Genomic DNA, 21,712 nt, shown 5'->3' on the forward strand with positions numbered 1-21,712 from the left:
ACACACATGCAGATGATTTTGTAGAATAAGTGGACAAACATCTTGACTTAACATTTAAGCAACCTTTTTTTTGACAACCTTAGTGGGTCGTCTTTGTTAACATGTAAATAAAAGAAATGAACAAGAAGACTTTACTAACAAGTAAAGAAATACGTCCATGCCTATGGACGAAAACAAAAAATGGTAGAAAGTTCATGCATTGATAAATAAATGTATCGTTAATAAAGTTCATACAGGATTCACACAGACTTGAAGAGGTTTGCATTTCGAGTTTTGTCTTGAAAAGGCCTTATTTCTATTGCCTTAAAAATATGGAAAATGTCTTGAAAAGGGCTTTAAAATCGTATTTATGTTCAATAAAAAGGGTAGGTTGATGAATGTCCTCTTTATAAGGGAAGGAACAGAAGAAAGTTTGCGTACAGTATACAAGTGTGCGTATGTATGTATATATATATATATATATATATATATATATATGTGTGTGTGAGTGAAAAGCCCTCATGTGTCCGGTGGGATCCATATTTAATTCTTGGATTTTATAGAACTCTGTTTTTCTTCATGATAATAACGAAATCTGAAAGTTGAAAAATTGAGTTTTCATTATAAAACAATAACTCGTTTTTGTGTCAATTCTAACTAAAAGTAATGTTTTCTACTGAAGTATTACACAAAACAAGTATGTCTATGATTTAAAAAGAAGAAGAAAAAGACGATTTCGTCATGTTTGTTTGTAACATGTGATGTAAACACAAGGGACATAACTCATTTTTCCGGAATTAGCCCAAGGAATTTTCTAAAATTTTCAGAAATTAATTACCTCCCCTGCTACTATCGTACATTATTCAGTTTAATATATGAGCAAAACTTGTAAATTTCTTCGAAAACTATTTGCTTTAACAATTAATTTTTTACTGCAGTGTTATGTCACAGTAATGAGAATATTAAAAAATTATGAAAAATATAATTTTTACATATTTTCATTACTGCAACATGATAGGTTGTCTCTATATAAATAAAATGAACTCATTTTTTCCCATGTGAGTTTGACCTTAATAGGATTAAAAATCACGACATTACATTCAAATGTAATGTCCCCACACTTCAGCACAGGATCTGAGGTGTGCTATAGGCCTACTACCCTTACAGTTCCTTGATATTCGTACATTTCTATATTTTTTCTGATGAGAGTTCACTGCCACAATCAGTTAGAATCAATGGAAGTTGTAAAATCTTTTCTCTCTATTCGATTCATACTCCACCCGTGATCACTTAACACCACTGCGGATACGTCTACAGGGGAATATACGAGGAACACCGGTTTCTTAGTTGCTTAAAAAATATGGATTGGCATTTTTCCGTCGGGTGAAATGCGATTTTACATTCTAGTTATTCTGTGGGTTACTTGTGCCATTTTATAAGTTCTTTTTTTTTCCCCCTTTTTTTCCTCACTTTATATTTTTTGTTTTTGTAGGGGGGTGGAGGGTTGCGATTCGAAGGATTACTTAAACGAAACGAACTAACATTGAATTCCAGTTTTTACAAGAAATTTTAACAGTCAGTCGCCAGTGTTCTTCAAATGTTGCACCAATTAGTCGCTTTAATATTTTATTTACTGTCTTTATACTTCTATTATGTTTGCACTGATTTCATATGTGATACTTTTGGGGGCGGGGGGCTGACTTCCTATTTTCGGATTAGTTACTTATTCATTATTTATTTCTATACATTGCATTTCTGAGAGTTTCATTAGCACAATTACTACTACGCTATCGATATTGGAATCAGATGACATTCAAATTGGTTAACAGCGACAACAAAGAAAACATTACAGAAAAAGAAACCAAAACAAACCAACATTAAAAAAAAAAATAAAAAACACGGTCAGTTTTCTGGTTTTATTTATTCATTTTTTTTTTCTATTTCATTGAATCAAAGAAAAATAAATAAAATCTAATAAATATATTTTCATTATACGGTAAGTTTTATTTTTTTGAATTTTGTTTTTCCATTTAAAAAAAAAACAAAAAAAATTAGATTTAAATAAACATATTTGCATTTTACGTGGTAATTTTTCGGGGGTTTCCTTTTTTTCTTTGGTATTCTTTCACGTTCGTTTTGTTTTTTATTCCTTTCAATTTTACACGTCATATATTAGCTAAACCAGGGTGGGGGGGCATCTATAAATATAAAAGCTAAAATGTGTGCATGTGTGGATGTTCCATCCCCTAAACTCGGCCTCCTCCTGCTACTACGACAATGACGTCATGTTTGACCTAGAAAACGTTGACGTTAGTTTCAACCACCTGCAAGTGTTTTTAAAGGGTTAATTTTATCCGTTCTCAATTGTTTGTCTCTTTGGCGTTAGAGGTAACGTGTCAGACATTTTTATTCCGCCTTAGCCTTGATACTTCGGGTTCAAGCCTGTCTACCTACCTAAACTGTTTTTCCTCTTTTACACCTTTTTTTTTTTTTTTTTTTTTTTTTTTTTTTTTTAACATTTGTTTGCAGTTTTGCTTTGTTTTGGCTTTTCCAATTTTTTATAACATTGTGTTTTTTTTAATAATATTAAAACAGGTCCCCCCCCCCTCCTACATACACACCTCCAAAAAAAACACCCGGGCAACGCCGGGTACTCCCCGCTAGTTTTACTTATAACAAAATTTAGCAGATTGAATTATAACAGAAGAAGCACCTAAGACTTTCCTGACATATTCATTGTCTCATACCGTTTTTACTATAAGAAATGATGGTTATAATGTTGTTTCTAATTTATATAATTTCCAGTAATCGATTTTGATATTTGCTATTAGCAATTTTTTTTTTTACATAAACTTAATTAAATGATTGTAATTTTTTAATACAAGGGTCGTTCCAAAAGTAATGCATCCTATTTTTTAACAAAAAAAAAAAATAATGCTGAAGAGCTATGAAGACTGAAATGTTACCATTAAAACAAGTGACTTTTTGTGCTTCAGAATTAATTTTTTTGTATCATCACAATTATTCTCAACATACTTTTGTCAACAATGGAGATGGTGGCTGTGCATGGCCATGCGGAGCGTGCTTTATCACTCACATCTGTTGCACCTCTGAATGACTACTTGGGGAGAACTTGAATGCCCACTAGACACTATCCTTGAGTGTCTGAGATCTCTCTGTACAGGGGATTGTCAGAACAACCTGGCATGAGGATACTTTTCCCTGGAAGTAAACCCTGAACAAATATTCAAAATAACATTTCGTATTCGCAACCCAAATAAGATCTTTCTATAGCTAACCCACATTAGCTTTTACGAGGAATGGTGCACCTTCTCCAAGTGATGTTACTTGAAGTAATAGCACGATTCTTATCCTGGAATCCATTAAGACTAAGAGACCAAAACGAAAGATATACTACAACATATGAAAATGGTTAATTGGTGAAAGGAAAATTATGTTTCCAATTTCTTTACTAACTCAGTGTTTGAGAGATAAAGAACTTTAATGGAACATTCGAATATCTATGTATCTCATATAGAGTTCAAGTGTTCGCCCCAGGCTGTGGGCTTCTTGGTTTCTGAGAACTTTGACTGAAGTAAAATAAAACAAACAAAAAATCAAACTCCTCTTCCAACTATGCTGACATTAACTTTTTGAATTTCGCTACAATAACGAAGAAGAACCAATAGAACACTTATAACCCATTTTTTATTTCAAGATCGCTTCATGCTAATAGTTCTGAACTCTATATTAATAAGATCAATAATAATAATATTCACATCCTTTTCTCTATGACACATTTTATATCTAAAAAATGTTTTTATACACATTTTAATTTCAAGGTTAGATGAAGCTCGACAGCTGGCTTTGACTGCCACAGATACATTTACTGATATGCGACAATTTTCTGGAGATGAAAACGAAGCCAAAAATTTAAAGGTCAGTTTTTTTTTATTTCTTTTGAACTGTTTTAAGTTACAAATTTTTCAAAAAATTTTTATAAAGATTTTTTTTTTTTTAATTTAATTTAATTTTTTTTTTATTTGAGTAAATTTTTCTTAATTCAAATTTTATGGTTCATAAATATTATAAGTAAAACTTATTACTATTAATATGTCAAAATTGGTATAAAATTATGAAAAAAATGATAAAGTTGAAAAATAATTACAAGAAAAAAATAAAATTAAAGTTTTATCGGTTTCTTCTGTTGCGGTCAATTCCATATGACCAACTGACTTATCTCCCTTGTTTTTACTCGCCTTTCACTATTTTCAATTAGAAAATGGTGGCTTGATAATAACATTGTTTTTTGTAAAAAAAAAATATTTCTAGCAGATCTGTTACTCAATCATTTTTCATAATTCTTTGGAATTTTTACTAATTTTAACATGTAATTCAACATTTGCACACGTTTGAAAAGGCCTTGAATTTTGAGCATCGTTTTAAAAAGGTCTTATTTCTATTACTACCTTGAAAAGGAAATATGGAAAAGGTCTTGAAAATTATTCTTTATATTCAATAAAAATTTGTGTCAAAATATTAAAAATAAAATCGAAATAAATACTTTTAAAATATTTCAAAAATATTAATTAAAATGCTATTAGAATATTTTTGAAATATTAAAAATCAAACTGAAATAAATATATTCTTCTGAAATTGCATCATTATTTCCTGTATTGTCGCTACAAGAGTTACACCACAAAACTAGCCGATGATATCCATATACTTTATGAATGTAGCCAAAGTGAAATTCAAAATCGAAATAAATACTATAAAATATTTTTAAAATATTAATTAAAAAAGTTATTAGTATTTTAGTTTTATTATATCGTTTATTATATATGAAATTTTGTTTTTAAAACTTGAAATTTTTTTGAAGAAAGCCTTGAAAATCCTTGAAAAGGGACATAAAATGACATAAGTGTTTTTACTTATAATGCATAAAAATAACTTTAGATTTTAGATATCCAATTATAATGCACAAGCATCAATTTTATTTTTAAGGAATACAGTCTAAAAAAATTGTGTGAAATCTTTATGATTAGCTTTTGTTTTCTTTAAACATTTATAAGATTTGAAAAGATGATTGCATTGTCAAAATAATCTCAATTTTTGACATATGTAAATGAGTTTCATACTTTTTACTTTTTGAAGAAAAAATCTTGAGGGGGAACTGTTGGTCTAATGGATATCAAATCGAACTATGGAATTGGGCAGGACAAGTTCAAATCCTATCAGATCTATTGTTCAATCAAGTACTTGTGTAGAATTGGTGATCTTTTAAACCAATGCAGATGAAAACATTATTACATACTTGTGTGCCATGTTGAAATCAGTATGAATTCAAAAAATTCCAGAAAGTGATCCAGTATAAGATGTACTAGATGTATTTTTAACAAAAAATAATCCACAATTATGTTCTGTTGAAAAATGGCCGATCCTTAATTTAAGTCGAGGGTTATTTCCCTTGCTTGTCATATGGAATTGTTCACACAACTGTTCCATATTAAAACATACAAAAAAACTTGATAATTTGATAAATCCTATTTTTAATTCATAATTAATTTTCTTCTGGCTTACTTTTTGGAATTTATATTTTGACAAAACACTTGAAATGCGTTTGTTTAAAAGATTACCAAATCCACACAAGCACCTTCAGTTATGTTGAGAATGATGTATGAATTCTACATCCTCCCAAAACATAGGTAAAATATCAATCAACTCTGGTTGGAACATCACTTTTTCCCAACTAAAGTAGAGTGCACACCAATCGTAGCTTGGTTCTGTGTTTATGTTAGTTTTGTCAGCTTATTCATTTTTGTAGTTTATAGAAAACTGAAAAACAATGATTTTGGAGTTTTCCTTTTTTTAAACTAGTTGCCCTACCAAGGCTTGATAGTCTAGTCCCTCCTACTATTTGTACTGTAGCTGAAGAAGGGGGGAGAGATGGATTCGCACAATTTTCTAGAATATTGTTGCAATACGAGCGTTACAGCAGAACTGTAACACAGTACCGCACCAAAATCTGTTCCTAGTTGAGCTAATCACTAACAGTTTATAATAGGTGTTGATTCAATGAAAGTGAAAAATCAGAAGTACTCATGATAAAATGAGAATGAAACTTGGTATCAGAATAGCAGAAAACAGATAATATTGTTTTCAAATTTTTGAGATGAGGATTGGTTATTCATATTATTTGGATTCATCGGACTACGGCTCTCATCTTGAGTGTCATTTTCACAACGTTTCGGTCAATTTAACCTCCGACCTTCTTCAGGTATATCTTGTCAAATTTGGAAATTTGGACAGAATTTCAAACAGTATCCTTTAATTACTTCATAGGGGTAACATGTACTCATTCCATCAGTTATTTTTCTTTTACAATTACGAAATTAAGAAATTGAAATATTAAATAAGCAGACAATTTTGTTAAACCACATAAAATGCAAATATTTTATGGAAAAATCATCAGATTAAAAAAAAAGAATTTTTTTATTTTGAGCAATAAAATATCAGTTTTTTTAAGTATCCTTGTTTCATGTTATTACTAAAAAAAAAAAAAAGAAGAGTTTCTCTGATAATGGATATGTTGGGATCGAATATACCGATCGGTAAAGAAATAAGAATGTGTTCAATAACTCCGACCGTAATTAATTATAACCAAATACCAAGTTACAAAAAATATACAAGAAACATTTGTTCATACAAGCAAGATAATGTGAAAACATTTGTTGGTGTACACGAACAGGTGAAGATAAACTGCAAGTTCCATTGTGTAAAAATGTGTGTACTGAATGTTTATAAAAGTTCAATTTTATGAATAATTGATTGTTCTTGGTAAGACATTGTGCTTGATCGTTTTTGGTTGGTATTAAAGTTTGTGAAGGATCAATCGCCTTACCTCACAAGTCTGTTTGCTGCTCTCTTAGTGCATGCTTATGAAGCGTGTGGGTTTTTTTTTTATATATATGGGGGTCACCACTTATCAAGGCCCAGAAGCCACTCGGGGATAAAGGTTATTGCGTGTACAGTAATCAATGGGATAGTATTGTAGTAATCATTAGTATTGGAGATTTGATACAGTGTCTTAAGGGGGCGATTCCTCAGGAATTTGTTTATGTTGGACTTGAAGACATCCAAGTTGTAGTCAGGTGGGAAATAGGCAAACGGAAGAAAGTTCCACAGGCGTGCACTTCTAAGAAAGAAGCTTTGTTCATGGAATTTACGTTTTGATTTAGGCACAGATAAAGAGTGGGGAAAATTACTGACAGTGGTTTCAGCTAGACGAGTGTTTTTCGTGAAAGATTGGCGAGGGGGAGACCAGAGATTGGAGCTCGGACAAGCACTTGCCATGGAAATAACGATAAAACAAACTCAGGCTCGCAAAGTCTCTTCTTCAGAGGTCACAGGGAAGAGAAAAGGGCATCCCCAACGAAGTTTATTTTGTACTCTGTCAAGGCAGGATAGGCTGCTTTTAGCAGCTCCAGCCCAGATGTGGCAGCAGTACTCCATCCTTGGATGTACTTGGCTTTTATACAGATAGAGAATTGCATTCAGTAGTGAGATATCTTCTGGAGCGGTAGAATGATCCCACCATTTTCCCAGCAACCTGGGCAACAGACTTGATGTAAGTGTTCCATTTCAGATCAGGAGTAAAAGTCAAACCCAGAAGCTTGTCAAAACATGGAGCCTCCCCAAGACGAGAGCCATCCATTTCAATTGATGCCAGATGGGGATCAGAGCGTTGATGATGTAAAGATAGAAGCTTGGTTTTAGATGCATTAAAAGTAACCAGCCACCTCTTCCCCCCCCCCCACTGTACCACGCGCTCAAGATCAGAGGAGAGAGAATCAGAGAGAACTTTGTCATTTACGGTCTTAGATGTGTTGCCATAGATGGTCATGTCATCAGCATAGATGTCAACAAATGATTTAAGTATGTGTTTTGGGAGATCATTGATGTAGATGGAAGAGAGTTGGGCCTAGGATGGACCCCTGAAGGACTGCAGCATTAATACTGTGGGCCTCTGATTTCTGCTCATCAACCACTACTCTTATGAGCCTAGTGTGGGTTTATACATGTGCACTGCTTGGTGCCAAGCGAAAAAGAAGGAAGGCTCTGTCAGAGGTCACAGGAAATGCATGTGTATCAAGGTCATGTCATGTTTGTGCATGACACAGCTTGTTCTGTGTCTGTGTGTTTGATCTAGACAAAGTGAATTTGGCAGATGTAAATGGCTCAATATAGATATTTTACTATCTAAAATTAATAAAAAAAAAAAAGTTAATATTAAAAATTTTTTAAGAAAGCCAAACGTTATAAGATTATTTTTTTCTTTAAAAAAGATGTTCATTTTCCTTTAAAAATATGAAGCAAGCTTTCATCCCGAACCGGGCTTTATCAAGTGATTTCTTTTTATTAATCATTTTATTTTATCCTTGGAGATGTAAGAATCTATTTAGGCAGTAGTCCGTTAGGTTGTTACATGGACAGTTTTTTTTAAGTCTTTTCAAGTTCAACATGTGACTCACGTGACAATGTTATAAAAATAGGGTGGCACTTTTTTTTTTTTTATAAATATCATTATAAATGAATATTAAAATTAAAAAAAAAAAATGCCACTCTATTTTTGTAAAATAGTTATTCAAAATGATGATAAAGAAAACGTCCATTTAATTAAAAGCATAGTAATATAATTGCTATCAAAATATAAAAAAAAACTTAATACATATCAGACAACACCTCAACAATAACTAAATGTTTAATAATTATGTGAGATTATTGTAACTTGCATCCCATAATTTCCAGATATCCAGGTAAAACTGATTGAATGGTTACATCTTTCCTAAAAAATTTAAAGAATATCGCCATCAATACCATCCTGGTTCGACGTTGGTAAATATTTAATTGAAAATTATTGAATTTACTTTGTTTTGCATCTAACAGTGATTTCTACCAAAATGCATTGCTACTGCCTTCAAAATCCAACTTATATGGTCCTGGGTATGACATTAAAAGATGTCCTGTGTTGAGGACCCATTTGGGGGTTGTTGGGAATGTGGAGTTGCCCCTTAGTTACCATTTCTTCCCGGTCCATTTTGATCTGGAGTGCTAATACCTATTAGGGCATCTGGCACTACCAGATCAGGCTGTCTGAAGATACTGGTTTCTTGACCAAAAATGCACCAAGCATTGATGTTATCATTTTTTTCCTTACCCTTTGCAAAACTCAGTCATGTTCTATAAAGTAATAAAAAAAAAAATACAAAGTATTTTTCTTCTACAAAACAAACCAAATATCATTTGAAGATATAAAGAAATTGAAGCATAAAAACTTTTTTTAAATTTCTGAATTTGGCATTAAATTACCTAAAAATTGTTGAGATGCCGTTAAACAAAAACAACTACCCAACTAATACACTATGTACAATGCTTCAAGTAAACTACATCCTTCTTGTATATATTTTTATATAAGGTTTTCATGTTGCAGTTGTATCAAAAGTGTTTTCGCATCATCTTAAGTATATTCATACTTTAGGGTTTGTGTTCCTTGAATAGAAGCGCTGGTTGAGTTTGAATAAAATAAATACGTATTAGATACGTTTGAAGCCAAAACAACGCATTATTACAAAATAAACAGATGTTTATTTTGTTTGAAATTTATAAATATATTTCAAAGCAAAACTTCATCTTCAGTATGTCTGTCTTTCTTTTTTTTTGTTTTTGTTTTTTTTCGGGCCATGTTGTTGTTGGAGCATAGAATCAGTAGAAGTCCGTTTGTTGTTTCTATGCTCCAACAACAACAACATGGCAAAAAAAAAAAAAAAAAGAGACATACTGAAGATGAAGTTTTACTTTGAAATATTGTTTTATTTGTTTTATTATTGTTTTATTTTTTCTCGTGTTTCACAGCTTGTGTTTTTAATTTTCTATTCTTTACTTTCAGAAAATGTTTGAATTTGTAAAATCTCTTCCGTGCACCCCGTTTGCTGACTGTCACGTATGTAAAATAGATCTACAATCAACAAGCATTTATCTTTACAATGATTTGTCAGTCCTTGATGACCTCTTTCATCAGGTAACTTCATTCTTTATCTTAATATATGTTATCTACGTTCCTACATATGGTACACCTAGCATAATGGGTAGTCTAGATTTTTCTTTTCTTTTCGCCTATACAGGATATCCATGAAGTGTGTCTGTGTGCACATTTGGTTCTTATTTAGAACTAGTCTGGGTGCATGGCATTGCCTGGGAGTTTGGAGGTGTATGTTGATCAAAAAAAAAAAAGTTGTAGTAGGCAGGCAGGCTCAAACTTATACCGTGAAGGAGATAAAGAATGTGGAAAAAAAAATGCGATGTCTTTGCTGTTGCGTCCATCGCCAAATTGGAAGTGACGAGTTTTAATTAAGCCTAGTCAATCAAAAAAGAAGGGTTAACTTTCGAAAATATCAGTGAAAAAAGCGACCCCTCCCTGTAGAAAAGTGCCCAGTTGTGGGTGAAGGAATTAAAGATTTTGGCCAACTTTTCGATATCTGTTGTCTGAAGGGTCGAGCTTTAAAACGATACAGATCTCGTGAAAATCTATCGCCTTTGTTGAAAGTTTTAGGCAGACATACATACATACAGACAGACAGGTGAGATTTATATAATAGATTACACTTGTTTGTATTATTTTGATTAATCGGACACTTATTCTCATCTTGGGTGTTATTAACACAACTTGTAGAACAGGCAGAGGGATGCAACAATTCGTCGATGGGACAGGGGCTAAAGTTTAGATGACAGTTCAGGACCTATCAGATTGGCGACTCTCTTTTGAACCTTGTCTAGGAGCGACAGACTAGTGGCAGATGCACCAGCCCAAATATGACAACAATACTCCATGCATGGGCGAATGGTGGCCTTATAGAGGTATAGGATACTTTCGGGCGTTAGTATCTTTCTAGCATGGTAGAGAGAACCTACCTTCTTCGCAGCGGTCCTGGCGATACTCTCGATGTAATTGTTCCAACTCGTTTCCTGAGAGCGTTAGGCCGAGGAGTTTAAAGGATGTACTTTCAGATAAAGAGTCATTGGCCATTGCTATTGGTGGTAGAGAAGGTTTCTTGTAATTATTGAAGGAAACGAGTTTAGTCTTGGCAGCATTGAATGTGACCATTCATTTATGTCCCCATTCCACTACAGATCGGAGGTTATCCTCTAGTGCTTCTGCCATTTCTTTAGATATGTGTTCATTTGTTTTCCTGTTGTGTCTGTTACAGAGTGTGATGTCGTCAGCATATATACCCATCTCACAGGCAATTTGTCAGGGAGGTAATTTATGAATATTAGGAATAACAGAGATCCAAGGATTGACCCCTGAGGCACTCCCGCATTTATATTGTATTGTTTAGATGTACGACCGTCGAGGACAACCTGGATTTTTCTCTTATTTATGATTTAATTATGTCATGTATTCTTCCAGTGATACCATATGATCTGATTTTCTTGAGAAGACCTTCATGCCATACCCTGTCAAAAGCCTTAGATATATCTAGAGCTACCGCTCTACCCTCCCCCGCTTTATCCAGTGACTGGTACATATGTTCTGAGATTACAGTTAGGATGTCTGCTGTTGAACGGGCTTGTCTAAATCCATATTGTCAGTCAGAAGTTTAGCATCTGTAAGGTGATGAATTAGAGCTTGGTTAATTATTGTCCCAAATATTTTGGCGAAAAGTGGGAGGAGGCTAATGGAGCGATAATTTACTGGGTTCTTTCACCAGAATTCTTGAAAACTAGTACTACAGAAGCAGTTTTCCAGCAGGCAGAAAAGCAAGATTCATTAAGGCATTTGTTGTAAAGTTTGGAGAGAACTGGAGCTACTTCGGCTGAGCACTTTTTTAATAGCACAGCCGGGATGAGATCAGGTCCACATGCTTTTGCAGTGTCAAGATTTCTTATGATAGCATGCACCTGAGAAGGGGTGATTTTCAGATCGCCTAGTGTGGCGTCTGTCTGCAAAGGAAAGTCAGGGAGGGAGTGGTTGGCAGGGTCCAGTGTGGAGTTTGAGGCAAACTAACTGGAAAGCATGTTAGCCTTTTCGGTTGCAGAGCAAACAACCTCATGATTGTTGGATAGTAGGGGGATTGTTGATTGCCCATTATTTACTACACTGTTGTAGATTTTCCACAAGTCGTGGGTTCCTAATTTCTGTGCTTCGATGCGTTTTTTAGTGGCTTCAGTAAATTCTCTCTTAGCTGTTGCTATTTCTTTCTTACAGTTACTTCTGGCTTCTATATACTTCTGTCTGTTTGAACTGCATGCTGCCTTTGTGTGATGGCGGCTGCACAAGTAGAAGTAAACCATTGGGGAGAGTGGGGCTTGCTATAAAATTTCTGTGTGGGAACATGTGCTTCAATTGCTGTTTTGAACCATTCAGTGGTCTCATTTGCGCACTGTTCAGCAGGAAGTGAAAAGATATTTTGCCATGGGGCGTCCCTGATGAGATCCCTGATGGCTTCCCAGTCAGCCTTTTTATAATACCTCATTGTTTTGAGCAGTGGCTCTTCAGTTTTGGCTCTAAAGTTTAGGGCTATTTCAACTATTACCACTGCATGATCGGCGTTCCCAAGTGGGCTGTGAGCATTAGTTACACTGTCATCGGGAACTGTGGTCAGAAACAGATCTAGAAGTGATGCGTGTTGTTCTTGCTGGTCTGGGAAACGGGTTGGAAACTTAAGCATCTGTGATAGGGAATAAGATATAGAGAAGTTATATGTAGTCATACCAGCTGCGTCCGTGTGAGTAGAAAATCCAAGCCAGTTGCTGTGGTGGACATTGAAGTCACCAAACGCATGCACTTGTGCGCTAGTGTCGAGGGAAAGTGCTGTATCTAGGCTGTCAGAGACTTTGTTTATTAGGGTACAGTCCTGGGTCGAGAGAGAGCGGTAGAGAAAATAAAAGTAGCTAATGTTATGTTGCATGTTAAGTCTAAAGCACATAAAGGCTTGATCGTCCGATTCTAGTTTAGTTTCTCTGGTCAAGGGGAGGGTGTTCCAAATATATACTCCAAGCCCGTGCATATTTCTGTCAGAGTCCTTACGGCAGAGTGGGAGATATCCAGGCATGTTAAAGTAGTGTTAACGTTAATTGTTAATATTTGTTAAATATTTGTGAAAAAATTGTTTTACAAAACAGGTTCGATACCCATGCGTATTTTTTTTTTAAAAAAGGGAGACAATTCCAAGGGAAGGTTTTTTTTGTGAAGTTACCTCCCTTGGGATGGGCACGTTTTTGTTATTTCTTCTTTTTCTCCTGTGAATTTTTAATTAGGAGGATCCAAATATAATTAAATTCTATGCTTGGACGGCTAATGATATTGTTATTCTTTACCATATATGCCGCCTCTTTAAGTTTTCTGATCCGCCATCTTTTTTCTGTATCCAGTATTTTGACATCACCCCACATTGGGGAATGATTACTCTCTTTCTTCCACACATGTTCCGCTACGGCTGATTTTTTGTATTTCTCCGCATGTGACAGCTTTTCAGTGTTCTAGTCTTACTTTGAGAGGGCGGCATGTTTCACCTTTGTAAAGTTTCCCACATTTGACATGAAATCTCATAAACGCAGGTTTTTTATCATGAGTTTTTCAGTCAGGTGTTTTACTTGCATCAGGTATTTTAAGAGTGTTTTACACTTATTTAAAAAAATGCATGTTTGAAACTTGAACACTCGCCTGACGAAGGAAAGACATCCCAAAATATAGCGTCACTGACACATTACCCGACCATCTGATGCAAGTAAGAACATCCTACATGTAAAATATTGCACATGTATAAAAAAAATGTGTATGTATACATGTATGGTTATATATATATATATATATATATAAACTACTTCATTTACTCACATAAATTTAATATACGAAAGTATAGATTTATGCGTAAACTTTAAGTATTTACTTCAAAAGTGCTCAATACGTAGGTAGAGCTAGTTAGTAATTTATAAGATATATATGGCGATTAAGCTACACTGAATATTCTGCATTTCATACACTATAGGATTCGTCAGGCTTATGCGCGAATTCTGTGGTTGCTTCTTGTTTTTATATATGTTAAGGATTTTTAGTTAGCCAATCAGCTTTCTAGTATCCACCACGCCCCTTCCTATCAGCCAATGGGCATGCATTTTATCGAACAAAGGATCTGTTTTAAAACTAGGTTAGTGGTTTAAGGTAGACGTTTTTTTTTGTTTTTTTTATATATATAAATATACCTATGTGTACACACATACATGCACATATATATATATATATATATATATATATATACATATATGTGTTATTGTTTATAGGAAGGGGCGCAGTGGATACTAGAAAGCTGATTGGCTAACTAAAAATCCTCAACATATATAAAAACAAGAAGCAACCACAGAATTCGCGCATAAGCCTGACGAATCCTATAGTGGATGAAACGCAGAATATTCAGTGTAGCTTAATCGCCATATATATTTTATATATATATAAACATGAATTGGATCAAGAAAAGTGAAACTGCATAGCTGGTTTCATCAGTATATGTTAAGTTGCATCAGTTTGAGTTTATTGTTCTGGTTTTTATAAACTTAAATTTCTTCTTATAGAAAAATCTTTGATGTACGTACCTGTCAAAGAATAGCATTGCCATTTTCCAAAAATTACATAAATTGATCAAGTTTTTAAGAAAATCAAATTTTATGATGAACCAGATGGGACAGGGTGTACACACCATACATTTTTAAGAAGGATTAAAATCCAAAGGCAGAAAACTAATAACATAATTGATACCCTAGACCTTTCTGTCTGTCTGTTTTTTTTATTATTATTTTGTTTTTTTTTTCACCTATATAGCGTGTCCATCCATGTGCACTTAAAAAAATGTATAACTTTATTTGTATTTGCAATAAGTTAAGACTGATTAGAAATAAGTCTTTATTTTTTAAAGTTTTTGTGGAAAGTTTCCATATGTCCGCTATCATTAGCAATACAAAAGGTAATACAATTTTGCAATAATTCCTAATTTTTAGTAATGCTTGATATTACATTAGTTCTTTTAGCTTTCAAATCTTCTAATGAACAAGGTTCAATTGCAGACACAATTGTTTTCACATGTCCCGATAAAAAAAAAATATATATAATGGAGTCAAATCTAACAAATGCAGAGGCCAATAAAATTATTTATTCCTGGAAATGGGACATTTTGTTTTTTGATTACTTATCTAAAAATCATTGCAAATTTTGTGATGAAAAATTTCTTGAATCAAACTAACAGACACCAAACAAACAATAAATCAAATTGTCTATTTGAATGATCTGAAGTTATTTCTGAAAAGCAAGAAGGAGCTGTCAAAACTGATAAACACAAACAGAATATTAAGCCAGAAATGGAACTTTAAATGAAAAACTGTGCTTTACTATAAATATAGAAACCTTATAGTACGGCATAATCACGTTGGGCTTGATGAGCATGAAACTGAATTGGTTATTACTCTGTTAATATAAGGCTCAGGTCCAAATTTGCACATGTCCAAGATTTTGTATTTAAGTACTAGATGAAAATAATTTTTAAAAATAAATTAAAAAACTTACAACTGGCTAATAGATCTTATTAAAATTTAGGCTTTTTTTTAAAATTATATATATATATATATATATATATATATATATATATATATATATTTTATTGCTATAAATTACTAGATTCAGCCACTTTGATGAATCGTAGATGACGAAACACATGTCAGTGGATAATTATGTTTTAAAAACAGTACATATGCCTCTCCCCACTCGCATTTAGATAAAAAAATGCACTTTTATATAAATAATTGAATTCGTTCCAAAAGTATCGCAAACAAAAACAAATGAATATCTTTATTTATTATAAATATATTAGAAATGATATCTACTAGTGTTTTCTTTGATATTTAAAAAAAAATATGTTGACTAGAATTTAAATATGAAACCTTGGACATGTGGATTTATATACCTGAAGATGAAGAGGTTGTATCGACCGAAACAAATAACATTCAAGATGAGAACAGTAGTCTAAATAATACAATAATTTCCCATCTCAAAAATTCAGAACTATAAGTGTTTGTCATTCTTTTAAGCATAGTGGCACCATATACTCTCTTTGGACCACAATACTGTTTCTGTGGACTTTTTCTTCTCTTCTATCTGCATTGTTGTCCCTCACATTGGACGCTGCCGAAGGAGCACGCAGTGACTTGCAAGTTTAACAATATAAACAACCTCAAGAGAAATGAAAGAAAACACAGGAAACACAAACTCCAACATGTTCTGTAAATATCAGTTGGGTTGTGAGTGTGTACGTGCGAGTTACACTATCGTGGAAAACAACTCTTTAAGTACTAATGTTCACATCTTAATCAGTCACGGTCTTTTTGTCGTCAACTTATTTTCTCATCTGCTCAGAGCCACAACCTGCTGTTAACTGTCCCGAACTGCAAACTGTTCAACTGTTGCAAACTCAAGACTGTCTGTAAAACTGTCCCTAACTGTTGTAAAACTAACTTTATATTGACCTCAATGTCTGGTCTTTTGTCCCAGTAACTGCTATACCTTGATTAACAATGCTATTTCAGTCGCCTTTGTGTGCCTTGGTGAAAAACTTCCTCTTCATTGTGTTATATACAGGGGTTTGAAACGTTGGTAGATATATTTGGGTTTGTGTGTGTATACATAACTATATATATTTGTATATTGTTTATCTGGTGGTTATGTCAACATGTGTATAACATTTAATACTTACACTTTATTCCAGTAGTCCATTTCTTCTCAAAGTTGCAAGCACCGTTTTTATATAATTTCCAGTCTGTTGGATTCAACCCGCCTCCTGATCGTTTGGAGAACCCATCTTCTCTTATCAGCCTCAAAACCCCAACTCCTCTAACTCAATCTCCATGTCTCATCCTAAGATCCATGTCATCTTAAATGATTTTATGTCAGACCTATTTTAAAATTATTGTTATTAATTTAAATTGTTCTAAAACCCATTTTGTTGATACTATTTCTCTAAACATTGTCTTTCTAGTTTATATTTATATAAACATTTCAACTAGAAGTTAATTTCAAATAACCAATTTATCCTAGGCTAGCAAGGTTATTTGGTATTGTTCGGCATTGCTTATGTTACAATTGTCTTTCTACTAACCTTACCATTGTTCTGCTGATCAACTTGTTTCCTCTTTTTGTTTCGTAACATATTTAGGGCAGGGGTTGATAATATCACATAATCATATACAAGTAAACTTTATAAGACGAAAGTTATGAGACTTGAAAAAGAAATTAATTTTTTTACAATCCTTAAAATTTGAAAATTGACTTTTTAGTAATTGTTTTTTTCTATATACTTTTTTATTTACTTTATTTTTTATTTATTTTTTATTTTTTATTTTTTTAGGGTTGTGTGGTTCTGCTGTGTGAAAAGAGATGCAAAATAGCATTCCATTTTGAGTGCCTTTCCGGATGTAGTTCTTTTGTTTGGACAGAGTCATGTTTGGAGGTATTTTAATTTGAAATAAGATCCATAAATATCATCTTAAAGATGATCTTTATGGATTTCATTACACTTTAATTACTGCACCCCCACGCACACACATCATTCCTGAACGTCAATCCTCAACCCTAGCAGAATTACCTCCCTTCTTACCAAAATAAATCGAACCATTAAGCATTATTCAAATTTGATTAAATTTATTTTTAAAAAGAACAGAAAAACTTTGTCTTTAACCTTTTATTACTCAGTTTTCATGCCGGACTAAATGATTATATGCCTATTCGGGCAGATAATCATTTAGCACAGTTGCATAAAACAACAAAAGAAAGACTATAAATTTAAGATTTCATATTTATTTAATGCAAACCCTGATAGATTTTCTCAGGGAGTCATCCCCCCCCCAGCACTACTTTCCCCTTTGTAATGGAAAGTTGGTTTATGGTGAATCGGCTCAGGTGTTCTTACGAAACAATGCCAACTAGTTTTTATGGTTTTGTGGTTACTTTCAGTGTCTGTTCCATATATATTTTATCTTATTTACCTCTTCTCCAAGAAGTTAGACACAAGGTCGAGTGTAGGTCCGATCTAGATTCGAATTTGGCACCCTCGGGTTTTCAGTTCATGTTGTTAACCACATAGCCATTGTTACTCTACTCGCACACCCTCCCCATCTTTTATCATACAAGCAATGTAAGAAAACGAAGGCGATAAAGTTAAGATATCACATTTATTTAATGTAAGCCTAGATAGATTTGCTCACAGTTGAATTGTACATGTAAAGCATAAATACAGGAAAGTGTGTATGAAAAAGTTGAGGGGATGTGTCTTACATACCGGGGATTTTGCGCATATGTTAAGTGCACGTTATCGGAGGTACAAGTTAATAGTTCAGAAGGCAATTCACCAGACATTACCTCCTCTTTTAGAACGGAAAATAAAACTCCCACCAAATGATACAATACTTGAGAGCTGAAACTGTTCAAACTTTTCTAAACCAAACAAGTAAACAAAAGCAGCCAACAAATAAATACCAAATCAACTTTATAACAGATGTTATCTTATTGGTTCTCTAGAAAATGCTGGGTAGCCTGATTGTGAGCGATAGTTAGTGTTAAGTTAGTAGAAATTTTTTGATAATAAAAAGGAATGCTTGAATAATAGAAAGAATGTTATTGAAGCGGCTTAGGTATTTAAAGATAAAATATTTGTTAAAATATATACCAGGAATGTTAACTTGGTGAAAAGGAATTTTAGTTTTTATAACTAACATAAACAGGAATTTAGATAAGCAATAAAAATGATTTATTGGTGATCTCCAAGAACCGAAGAAAGGAAGGATTTAGATTGATATACACATGGGAAGTGAAGAGAGATTAGTTTGATATTCAATGCATTAGTGAACAGATGAGCGTCTTGTGCCTCAGGGTTTCCATTTTATGCCTGTGGAAATCAAAGTGTCGAAATAGCAAAATGTAGACATGTCCGAAGTGCACCCGACTCTAATGAAGGGGCCCAGCATGAAAATAAATGATTATATCTGAATATAATTCATGTCTTGGTGTTTCCCTTTTTAAAAGAAAAGTATCTTTAATTGCAGGAAGCACAAAATAAACTTTGTAAACATATGTGTTTTTTGCTGGTGTCTTCACCGACAATGTTATTTGTTTCTTTGGTAAAGACTGTCTGTATAAGTTGTCATTGTCTATAGTTGTTACACATAGTGTTATAAAAATCCACACATATGAAAACTAGAGATGATTAATAAACGTTATACACACATTCAAGAAACTAGATAATCACAAAATGTTAAAACGCATATATATATAATTATTTACTATAATAATTATCAAATATCTATAGACATTAATGTTTCATCCTTTTGGGAATCTTCAGTCCAGGGTGTCATGATTAACACCAGTCAATAGATTCGAACCCAGCTACAGAAGCCATCTATGGCTTCATTAGCAAAGACCATATCCATTCGGCTACCGTTAACTGCAAAAAATGTTGTTGAATTTTAAACATTTATTTTGTTAAATGTTTTTAATGTAAGTCAGTGATCTAATCATTATATGATGATCAGCGCATAAGATCTAAATTGACCGACTTTTTAATGCAACTGAAAGTGCTCAATGATAAGAAACAAGTTTCTTAAAGGGGCTGACATAATTATTTACTATAATAATTATCAGATACCTACAGACACTAGTGTTTCATCCTTTTGGGAATCTTCGGTGGGGGGGGGGGGATCATGATTAAACCCAGTCGATAGATTCGAACCCTGCAACACAAGCCATCTCTGGCTTCATTAGCAAGACCATATCCATTCAGCTACCATTATATATATCAACACATCACAACGTTAAAGAAATAGCACTTAAATAGACCCTGTTTATATAGACTTCTGACTATGAAACGCAGAAATGTAATGAAGGACTAAGCAACTCGGTATATACGTATAATATAGTACCACGTCGGCATTAAATGATCCTATAGTGGTTGATATGCCGTAAAGCCCAAGTAATCAATAAATCCTTCAGAATGGAAGGTGGATTTCTGGTGAAACACTCGAGGTATCTGCACACATCAACAATGGGATTTTATGGACACTTACACAGCATCTGCTCCATATGGATTTTATCATACAAGAAACACATAAAACAAAACAAAAACTATAAGGTCAAGATATCACATATTTAGTGCAAGCCTAGATAAGTTTCATCCCAGTTGAGTTCTATGCATAAAACACTAGCATAAATACAGGAAATTGTGTATGTGTGAAAAGGTTGAGGGGATATGTCTTACATACCAAGAATTTTGAGCATATGTTAGGTGCACGTGTTAACAGTGGTATAAGTTACTAGGAATGGTTGTCCATGCAGTGTGTCAGACACGGCACAAAGGACAAAGGATCTTTTTGTGCTTGTAAATTTTGGATATGTTGATTACTGCGACACAACAATTAAATAGATACCATTGTTTTTTACTTGAAATTCACTATTTAGATTTTTTAATTTCGTTCTAATAACTAAGAAGCACCACAAATCTTTACTGTTGAGATGCTTACTCAAGACTTAAAAGAGAGAGAAGAATAGTGATTCGAATTTAAGTTATATTGTACTAACTTCCTAATGCACTTTAAGGATAATCTGCTGGCAAAATGAAGACGTGTTAGTAGATCAAATCTCTATATTTTGGCTTGTCTGGATGCTCTTCCTATATGTGCAAAACTAAGGGTTTCATTGGCTGACCAATCATAAAATACAAAAAAGAAAAAAACGAAACCAAACAATCTCTTCACACAAAAGCAACATAAGTTTTGTTGGTATTATTTTTATACAACTGTGTTTTAATAAGTACATGCTATTATTCACAGTAATTGTTCCATGTTTATAGGTTGTTGATCGAACGTAAGGTTGCTTCTTTTTAAGTCTCGCTTGCAATAGGTTGCACAAAAGATATCAACATTTTTCTTTAAGTATCGTTACATATTTGAATATTGAAAAACGTGTTTTTTTATTTTTGAAAATAAACATTTAGTAACCCTCCAGAATATAAACAAATGTTGAAAATTGTGATTAAATAGATATTGTTAACGTTTTCATTATTCTTCTATTTTTTTTAAAAAGAATTATATAGGAAGTATGTGTCAAACTCCAGAGTGCCAATCCCATATTGTTTCTGCCGAAGCCTTTTTTGTCGACAATACTAAACCAATTGTAAGTATTTTTTTAATTTTTTAAAAATCCATTTAATGATGCAATCATATAAGGAATTTTAATTTACATATTCTTTTAATTTTGAACATTCTAAAATATAAATAGACAATCAAAATATGAAAGAAAAAATATTTAACATATTAAAAATATTTAACATATTAAAAATATTTAACATATTACAAATATTTAACATATCAAAAATATTTAACATATTAAAAATATTTAACATATTAAAAATATGCACATTTAAATGCTATTCTATTTATTTTTCTTGTATATTTGTATTTTATTACTCTAATTAAATGCTTATAGGATTCGGTTATAGGTTATAAAGTAATAGTTAAGTTTATTATAATAATGTATATGCCTTATTTTATTATTGTCCTGATTATAATTAATATTATCCTGTTAAGTAAAATATTAAAATTATCATTATCCCGGTTATGTTTCATCTATATATCAATAGGATAG

General features: G+C 32.9%; 1 protein-coding gene across 5 annotated transcripts in view; it reads left to right on the forward strand.

Moving 5' to 3' along the window:
- Positions 1 to 21,712, forward strand: part of LOC145278044 (uncharacterized) — a 171,082-nt gene that overhangs the window by 89,797 nt on the left and 59,573 nt on the right. For all 5 annotated transcript variants that reach the window (XM_080130267.1, XM_080130266.1, XM_080130269.1 and 2 more), the window contains exons 16-19: positions 3,822 to 3,918; positions 9,926 to 10,057; positions 17,427 to 17,528; positions 21,152 to 21,241. In XM_080130267.1, the coding sequence (XP_079986393.1) occupies positions 3,822 to 3,918; positions 9,926 to 10,057; positions 17,427 to 17,528; positions 21,152 to 21,241 (421 nt within the window). The remainder of the gene's footprint in view (positions 1 to 3,821; positions 3,919 to 9,925; positions 10,058 to 17,426; positions 17,529 to 21,151; positions 21,242 to 21,712) is intronic.

This window comes from Euprymna scolopes, chromosome 6 (genome assembly GCF_053919585.1).
Source record: "Euprymna scolopes isolate OS-2025 chromosome 6, ASM5391958v1, whole genome shotgun sequence".
Taxonomy (NCBI): Eukaryota; Metazoa; Mollusca; class Cephalopoda; order Sepiida; family Sepiolidae; genus Euprymna; species Euprymna scolopes.